This window comes from Austrofundulus limnaeus, unplaced genomic scaffold (assembly GCF_001266775.1).
Source record: "Austrofundulus limnaeus strain Quisiro unplaced genomic scaffold, Austrofundulus_limnaeus-1.0 Scaffold30, whole genome shotgun sequence".
NCBI lineage: Eukaryota > Metazoa > Chordata > Actinopteri > Cyprinodontiformes > Rivulidae > Austrofundulus > Austrofundulus limnaeus.
The window spans coordinates 1,877,644-1,887,078 of NW_013952432.1; the positions used below are offsets into that span (position 1 = coordinate 1,877,644).

The 9,435-nt window shown below is 40.9% G+C and overlaps 1 protein-coding gene across 1 annotated transcript in view; it reads right to left on the reverse strand.

Annotated features, from left to right (window-relative positions):
- Positions 1-58: 58 nt before the first annotated feature.
- The window catches only part of LOC106515563 (phthiocerol synthesis polyketide synthase type I PpsC-like), a 13,207-nt gene continuing 3,830 nt past the window's right edge, over positions 59-9,435 (reverse strand). The window contains exons 3-6 of the mRNA XM_014005420.1: positions 7,888-8,048; positions 7,514-7,720; positions 7,250-7,431; positions 59-5,755 (exon numbers count right to left, since the gene is read on the reverse strand). Coding sequence (XP_013860874.1) covers positions 218-5,755; positions 7,250-7,431; positions 7,514-7,720; positions 7,888-8,048 — 6,088 coding nt within the window. The 3' untranslated portion in view covers positions 59-217. The remainder of the gene's footprint in view (positions 5,756-7,249; positions 7,432-7,513; positions 7,721-7,887; positions 8,049-9,435) is intronic.

The window sequence follows — 9,435 nt, forward strand, 5'->3', positions numbered from 1 at the left end:
TTTTTGAACATTAAACTAACCATTTGCCAATTATTTTAAAGATTAATGCCAACCCGCTGTCTTTCTATTTGAAAAACAAATAGTTTATTTGCATATAAATGTGATGCCACTAAAAATGCACCAAAAAATTTGAACATTGACAAGAAAAATCTGTACAAAAATAAACTGATCGGGTACAAAAAGGTATCTATTGAACATTTTGATTTTCTTTTGTTTCTTACAGTCTTGTTGAAACCTCAGCATCACCCATGTCTTCACTGACATTTCCACCTTCAGCTGCTTCACTCAGTTCAGCGATCACTGTTGATAATGTGGCATTGGGATCCAACAGTTTCACCAGAGGCACATTCACACCTCTCTCTTGAAATATTAGATTCTGCAGAGTCATGGCCTGCATTGAGTCCATGCCCAACGATGAAAGGAGGGACTCCTCACTCAGCTCACTTTGATCAATGCTGATGGTCTCACTCAGCAGAGAGAACACATATTCTTTTGGTGAAACCAAATCTGTTTGTTTAGTCTCAGAATCTGCCTCTTTAGATTTTTGGAAGGCTTCTTCAACTAACGCTTTAAGGCGCAAGGTCAAGGCTTGATTCTGAGAGAGGATGTTGTATCTGATGTTCCTGAAGTGAAACCTGCAGATGGCTTGTTGGGGCCGGTTGAGCACAAGGCACTCTTCCAAGCTTTTGTGAATTTCGGCCACATCTAACACCATCATTCCCTTTGCCTCCAGGAAGCGATGGAAATGCTCTTTGTTCAAGAGCAGGCCAAGGTTCAAAGCTCCCCAGTTGATTGACTGTCCAGGCAACCCGAGTTTACGCCTGTACTGACAGAACAAGTCGAGAAAAGAGTTGGCCGCTGCATAGTTTGTTTGCGAGGCGTTTCCCAGGAATGCCGAGATGGAAGAGTAGCACACAAAGTAGTCTAACTGACAGTGCTGAGTTGCATGGTGCAAATTCAAAACACCGTTTACTTTGGGTTTGAAAACCTTTTTGTAAAGCGATATGTTCAAGGTCTCAATGAGACTGTCATGAAGGACAACTGCACTGTGAAACACCCCTCTTATTGGATAATCACTGAACTTCTGCCTGATTACGGTGAAAACATTCTGCACATGCTCAGACACCGATATATCACATTCCATGCTTGTGATGCTGTTTCTACACTGTTTCTGTACGGTGAGTAGTTCTTGCTGCACATGTAATGTCGGTTTGCTTCTGGAAAGAATGACGACATATCCCCCGCCTCTTTGAGAGATGAATTTGACTGTTTCAAAGCCCAACCCAGTGAGTCCACCAGTCACAATGTACACTGCTTTCTTTCTAAAAAGCTGTTTTTTCTTTTGCAACAATGGGATATTAGACACATTACCACTTGGGTCTTTTTCCAGAGCTATCACTGGAAGCTTTTTTGAGCTGAAATACGATGGCAGTTTTTCTGAATCGAGAATCTTGCTTTCAGATTTCAAACTCTGAAAGGTGAAGCTTTCAAGAGCAAACTTTCTGCTTAATTTCAGAGACTTCAGCCAGTTGTAAATGTGAGGCCTTCGTGCTTTCAAGTATCCTTTTTGCAAAATCACATGCATCTGAATTGTCTGTACACAAACACTTTCCTTTATATTTTGGCACAATTCCTGAACCAACACATTTTGCATCTGGGATTCACAGATAAAAACAGCATGCTGGACACCTGGAAGGTTGACAGATTTAATAGCAAGGGATTTATCAAATGGGGGTAGAATGACAAATGCATCCACTTGACTGGCATCTACAAAAGAGCCATTGCACTGTGTACCAACAATCACGTTCCAACCAGATTTGTGAGCACAAAGTGCCAAGATTTTCACCAGAGCAGAATTGTGGTCAGTGCAAATGATGCCCAAATTTTGTTTGGGTCTATGCAAGGTTTGATGAAGTATCTCCCAATTTAGGACAAAATATGAAACACAGGGTGTTTTTTGAAGGAATGGGAACATTTTGGTTCTGTAGCATACATCTTCCGGTACTTGAACTTTAGCTGCAGCCACAACAGGATAACAAGCAGCAACTTGGTCTCCAACTTTGAGTTTCTGCACATCTTTTCCAACTGCTGTAACTACACCACTGAAGTCAAGAGCAAGTAATTTGTGTTTCTGAGTTGAGTATTTATTCCAGTACAGTGTCTGGCCAAATGAAAAATGTGAAACACTGACAGGGAAGTAATCTGATGAATGAACACATATTTTACTGGGTTGAATTTCAACACAGGCATGGCTGATTGGATCAGCTTCACTGTGTAAGGGAATGGCACTTAGTCGAGCCATTTTATGTGCATCAGCTGTCTGAAAGACGCAAAGTTCAGATGTTGGACAGTTGTAACTGTCCTCTTTAGTCTCAGAGACTTTCAGAGGGGTGCGGACAATCGAAGGTTTCAAGATGAGCCCATTCTTTACCACCAACTCTGGGAACTCATTGCAAGGATGTGATCTTAGGACCTCAAAAAGCGCTTCAATGTCCTGAGTAGAGATGGCACTTATGTCAACCAGTTGAAAAGAAAGATCAGGTAACTCTGCAGCAAATGATCTTGTCATGCCAGCAAGAACAAAACCAGGACTTATGTGGTCTACGGTGATGTCAGATGATTGGTAGGTTATGGTTCTGATTGCTTTAGAGAACTGAATTCGCTTAAACTCAAGAACTATTTGGCGAAAAATTTCACAGCAGCTTGCCAGATTGTGCAAGATGACATCGGCCCCCTGTAATGTGAGATCTTCTTTGCTCCACAAAAATAACACCTCGTCAAAGTTTTCTTCAATATCTTTGATGTTGAGATTTGCCAGAAGAAATGGAAACCCATTGCTTAAAATATTGTTTGCATATGTGAAAGAAATATGTCTAGATATTGGGTCCAAATAATGTTGCAGAGCTTTTGAGATGCCTAAATCATCAGAGAAAACCAATGCCTTTGGAGGAGGAGAAGAAGAAGAAGAAGGAAAATGTTTGGGAACAACACTGAAATCATTATGGTAAAAATATTGCTCAACTACATGAGAGTGACTGCCAAGGTATTTGATTGTCACATGCTTCACCTCAACCAACACTCTACCTGCCTGATCTGCAAAGCAACCACAAACCTCAAATTGATCAGTGCCCACATCAGTTGCTCTCAGATAGATAATCATCTCATTTTGCAAGGGTTCAAACACTGTAAGGCTGCCTATTTTGGCAGGAAATCCTGGCCTGCCTGCAAAGGTATGTTCTACAGTAACAGGAAGAAGCTGCATCAAAAAATCCAACACAACAGGATGGATGGAGTAGTCATGCAAATGAGACCGTAGCTCCTCTGGAACTGAAACAGCTGCAAAAGCCTCCTTTAGATCTTCCCCATAATGCACGTCTGTCTTATTCTGAAAGACATCTCCATACTGAAAGCCGCCTTGAGAGAGAAACCCATAAAACTCTTCAAAACTTATGATAGAATTGCACCGTTTGTAGATGGAGCTTAATGAAATGAGCTGCTCTTCCATCAGCCTCTTCTTTGAAACCACTGTGCCTGAAGCATAGACCGCAGATGACGAAAACACGGTGAAAGCAGTCTCTTTTTCCTTTTGTTCCAATTGCACTTTCATTTCGTTAGAGTTTTGTTTTAAAACAAAGGGACTGTGAAAGCCGACACTGAGTTGCACTGATCTGAGGGGCACTTTTGGTTTGGCACTAGTGAGGAATGCAGCCAAACCCAACTCAGCATAGAAGGCACCGGGGATGATGGGTATGTTATTGTGCTTGTGCTCTTTTAAGTAAAGAGTGGCATCAGATGTGAGATTGCAACTGAAAATATTGCTTTCACTTCCGGTTTGACAGAGCACAGGATGGCTGCTTGGTTTGTTATTCTGGGCTGCTCCGATGATAATGTCTCTATCAGAGCAATCAAACTGGTACCTTGGGAAGAACAAAGGCGTTGTCTTGTAAGCTCTGTAAAAGCTGTTCCAATTCACCTGAATGCCCAACTCAAACAGTTTAGAAATAACAGACATGGCTGATTCATGGTCTTTCTGAGGTTCCACTGAAGCAACAACAGCTGTATTGTTTCCCAATGTTTCTATGATATTTCTCTGCAGTGCTCTTCTTGGCCCTATTTCCACAAAGACTGTAGTTTTCCTTCCTTTAGTTGCTGACTTCAAAGCCTGCTCAAAAGCTACTGGCTCACGAATGTTTCTCGCCCAGTATTGACCTGAGCAAAAATCTCCTTGCTGTCGTCCTTTCCCTGTAACTGTGGAGAACAGCTCTGTATCAAGGTCATTTTCCTGTAAGAAGCCAATTTTTATTTCGATTTCTGGTAGAATTGGCTCCATCATGTGACTGTGGTAGGCAGCAGGGACGTCCAGTACATGAAGGAACAGATTCTGACTGTTAGGAGAGTTGATTAACTCCTTATGAAGGCAATCAATTGCACATGGGTCACCTGAGAGTGTACAGGAACTTGGGCTGTTGGAAGCAGCAAGGCTAATTTTTCCGGAGTAGTTAGGGAGGAGAGAAGCTACCTCTGATAAAGCCATGTTGCTGATCACAAGCATCTTCCCCCCTGTCACTTTGGTCTGAAGGGTGCTGCGGAAGTATATGACTTTCAAAGCATCTTCCAGAGACAAGAGGCCAGAACAGTGAGCGGCAGCAACTTCACCAACAGAGTGTCCGAGCACAGCGTCAGGATGGACACCCCAGTGCCTGAGCAGGGTGGAAAGACCAACCTGGACAGCAAACAGCAAAGGTTGGACAACATCTGGGTTTTTAAAGTCACTGCTTTCAAAGTCGCTTTCGAGTGAGCTCAGGATGTTCAGAGGGCTCAGAGTTTGGAAAAGATGTGTGATTTCTTTTATTTTTTCTCTGAACACAGGCTCCTTTCTTAGCAGTTGTTTGCACATGCCGTGGTAAGTGACACCATTTCCACAAAACACAAACACTAATCTTGGATCTGACAGGGCTGGGCTAACGTTTTTATCAACAGCGACCTTCAGCTTCTCTTTAAGATCACCTACTGATGAAACTGCAATGGCTTTTCTGTATTTATGCCTTTGGTGGCTTCTTCTGCAAGCTGATGTGTACAACAGAGAATTGAAATCGACTTTGTTATGTGCCTCCAGTTGTTTAATGGTATCCTCAAACATCATTTTAAGAGACTTTTGTGTTTTTGCTGACACAACAAAATATTTCACCTGCTGCTCGTTGATACTTTGCTTAACACTTGGCTGTATGTGCTGTTTGACTACGGCATGGGCATTTGTTCCCCCAAACCCAAAGTTGTTCACTCCTGCAACTCTTGCAGTGGAAGATTTCCATTTTTCAATTTTCACTGGAATTTGAATGCGCAGGGTCTTTGCATCAACACTAGAAGTTTCATCTGAATAGAAAACTGATGGAACAATGGTTTCATGCCTCATCATCAACAGAACCTTAATCAGTCCGGCCACCCCAGCTGCAGATTCTGTGTGTCCAATGTTGCTTTTCACTGAGCCTATCCACAGTGTGCCTGAACCAGGAGGTCTGGCTTTAGCAATGATGTTAGAGATGCTTCCTAATTCCGTTGAGTCTCCTGTTTGAGTACCTGTTCCATGAGCTTCTATGTACTGGACATTTGCTATTTCACTGTCTGAGTAAACTCTACGCAGAAGGTCTTCTTGTTGTGTCATGGAGGGTTTGGTGATAGGACTGACTGAGTGTCCATCTTGGTTGACTGCAGTTTTGCAGATGATTCCCCAGATGTGGTCATGGTCTTGAAATGCCTATCAATTAAAAACAGGAGTCTAAAGTTAAAATAGGTACAAATATGTACTGTACATAGTCCATGGGCTAGGATGGGTCACAGTGTTTTCCAATTATAACATGGGGAGATTTTAATGCAAATTTAGCCCACTAACAGAAATAATAACAATCAATAAAATCAGGTGGATGATTTTGGCTTTTCTGATATTTGGCGTCTGCATCATCCATCATCCAAAGGGTCCTCTTTTTTCATTGTTACATCAATCATCCTCCCGTATTGATTATTTTCTAAGTAACTCAATTATAGCTACCATCTCCGACTCAGAAATATGTGCTATCACAATCAGCAATGCTCCTATAACTAACTTGAAATCAAATTTCAACCTCTTAAACCTACCAAAAGATGGCACTTTAACATCTCTTCTAGAAAACCAAGAATGTGATACAGTATATCACCTTTAACAGAAGAAATATAAACTGAATTAAGAAAATACAAATTTCAAGAACCCAATTCATGAACTCTTCCAAGAATAATGTTGCTATGACAATAAATCTGAGAAATTTTAAGCAAATCAGCTTAAACAAAACCAGGGGAAAAGTATTAAAGGCTCAGCAGGGAAGCCAATCCGGATGCCTGATAAAATAAACAAGATTTTTAAAGACTTTTATGCGAATTTTGTTCTCATCAGAAAATTCTCCAAGTCAAGAAAACAATAACCTATCTCTAAATGACATCAATCTCTCCCTCAGCTAAACAAGGAACAGACTGATATGCTAAACTTATCTACATCAGAAAAGGAATTTTTTACAGCCTTAAAATCTCTGCCTAATAATAAAGCACCAGGCCCTGATGGCTTCCCTGCTGAGTTCCACAAACATTTTTGGGGTATTTTTTTCCCCAGGCGTCATTCTGCCTTAATTTTATACATCTGCTTAAAACTATTAATGATAATGTACTCAGATTGATGAATTTACACCTTTCCATAATAGGGAGGACTGCTACTGTCAAAATGAAAATTTTACCAAAGATTAATTACCTTTTCTCAATGTTCCATCTCCACTTACTATATCTTGTTCAATTCACTTGACACCATTCTTACAAAATTTTACTGGTAAAATAAAACACCCTGAATGAGGCTACAAACACTTCAAAAACCCAAACTAAAACGTGGACTTGCAGCTCCAAATTTTAGGACTACATTACCAATCCTGGTCCTCAAGTACTCCTATCCAGCATGTTTTACTTGTTTCCCTGCTATTCGGTCTTCAGAAGATTGTTAATCGCTTATTAATTCAAATCAGATGTGTCAAATCAGGAAAACACCTAAAAATCACTGCTTTAAATGTTGACCAACACCTCAAGAGCTTATCTGAGCTCGATAAGCTTTATATATATATATATATATATGAAATGTGGCAAAAGATTGAAAAGTTCAAGGGGGCCGAATACTTTTGTAAGGCACTGTAGCCCTGTGTCTACAAAAAATGTTTTGTTCTCTTAGCAGGTTTCATACCTTTTTCAGTGGTTTTAGGAGGACCACCCCACAGCCCTCCCCTCTCCCATAACCATCTGCTCTGATAGAAAAAGGTTTGCTCGTCCCTTCAGGTGAAATCATCTTGGCTTTGCTGAGCGCCACAAACACTCTCGGCTCAATGATGCAGCTTACGCCTCCACAAACAGCCATGTCACAATCACCTGATAAGAAAAAAACAAGGTTTTAATTATGGACTTTCAGAGGTAGTTTTCCACTTGTTAGAAGTCATGGTTCCATTCAGACCTTGTTTAATAGACTGGCAGGCGAGATGAAGGGCAACAAGTGATGATGAACAGGCACAGTCAATGGAGAGAGAAGGTCCAGTAAAGTTGAAGATGTAAGAGACTCTGTTTGCTGCAATGCTCATGGCAAGCCCAGTTCCTGTCCAGTGGTTGATCACACTGGGGTGCACGTGTGCAGCGTTTGTTTCATAATCTCTGTTCATTATGCCTGAAAAAGGAGTGTGAAAWGTATGAAATAGCTCCCTATTTGGGAATATATATTAAAACTCAGCAAAGTTTCCGTTTTAAACTTGGGCTTTAGAACAAGCAGAATATTTTGTAAACTTGTCATGCAAATCTAAAGATACAACTGGAAACATATATTAATTGTCTTACCAAAAAACACTCCTGTCCTGGTCCCATTGGCTTTCTCCATTGGAATTCCAGCATTTTCTAAAGCTCTGTAAACACACTGAAGGAGCTGTTTTTGTTGAGGATCCATTTGTTCCACTTCACTGTCACTGATGCCAAAAAACTTGTGGTCAAATTCATTAAACCTGTACAAAAACCAATACATTGATGTAATTACATATGAAATCGCATAAAGACCTTGAAAGAAATAACTAAGTTAAAATAAAACGTAACTTAACAGAAAATGACTGGTAAAAATTTATTTCACTGACAACAAATGTACTTAAGTAAAAGTCATAAAACTTCTCACGATAAGTAAAAATGAAAGTAAAATAACTTTTACAAATTCTAAAGATGTTGAATTTACCTAACCAAGTTTTGTCAACTGGAAATGTGTAAATTCATTTACATTTATTCAACTCAGTTTAGAGTAACCAGTTGACATAACTTGGTTGAGTATATTCAACACTTCATTTTTTAGAGTGCATAAAAACTCCTTTCATGATGAGTTTGGTCATATTTAAATTTGTAGCATGTAGCTAGGTGTTAAATTGTAAAGAAGTAAAAGTATTATTTTTATGTTTTGATTGTACCAAAATGTACAAGTTATGATAAAAAAAACACGGCAAAATTACGAATCCTCAAAAAAGTTACTTAAGGATTGTAAACAAGGGCGTAACTTTGTGCTGAAAGTTGGTGGGGACGCACCGTGGGGGACGGGGTCTGACACACCCACAGTTGTGCGACCAGGTTTTTCTGTTGTTCACGTCTTCAGTGTGTGCTCAGTTTAACTGTCTGCTAGGAATGCGCGATATAAACGATATACGGTAGAAACGATATAAATTTGTCCTATGATAGAGATCTGTAGTTTACCGGCCAACCGCTCAATTGTTTTTGATGACGTAACCGGCTGGAGTCAAAACAGAAGAAGCGTGGCTGAGAGTGCAAATGAAGAGGGGGAAAAAACTTATTCGGACCTGGTTCGGGTGTGTGAAAATCAGTGCCGAACTGTTTACGTGTTTACGTGACAGGGCGTCCTCCGGTCGGATGCCGACCGTCCACACTGCCTGCAGTGGGAGGAGCGCGCGCCGCGACATGTTTGAAAGGCTCGACACACTGGAGGCGACGTCGCTTGCTCTCCATTCATTTTCATGCAGCGAGGTGACTGTCAGTGCAGGTGAAGTCAGTGCTCAGGTGGGACGCACAAAAATCAGTCTGGACCTTGTTTCTCCTGCGGTCATAGCACGACGACGCACGGCCGAATGCGCGCACTCCAAAGCGCGCACTCCAAAGCGCGCACTCCAAAGCGCGACTATAATGATTGTCACCCCGCCGGAGCGCGCACAGATTAAACAGGTGGATTGCAGAAAAAAATCTGCAAAGTGTGTAGAAAGGAATAAATACAAGCAATTTGTTTTATCACCTTAAAATGAAGCTGGTGATTCCAAACACAACATCCAATGGATGCAGATATCTATTACATTAAAGTTATTGTGTGTGTACACACACACACACACACACACACACACACAC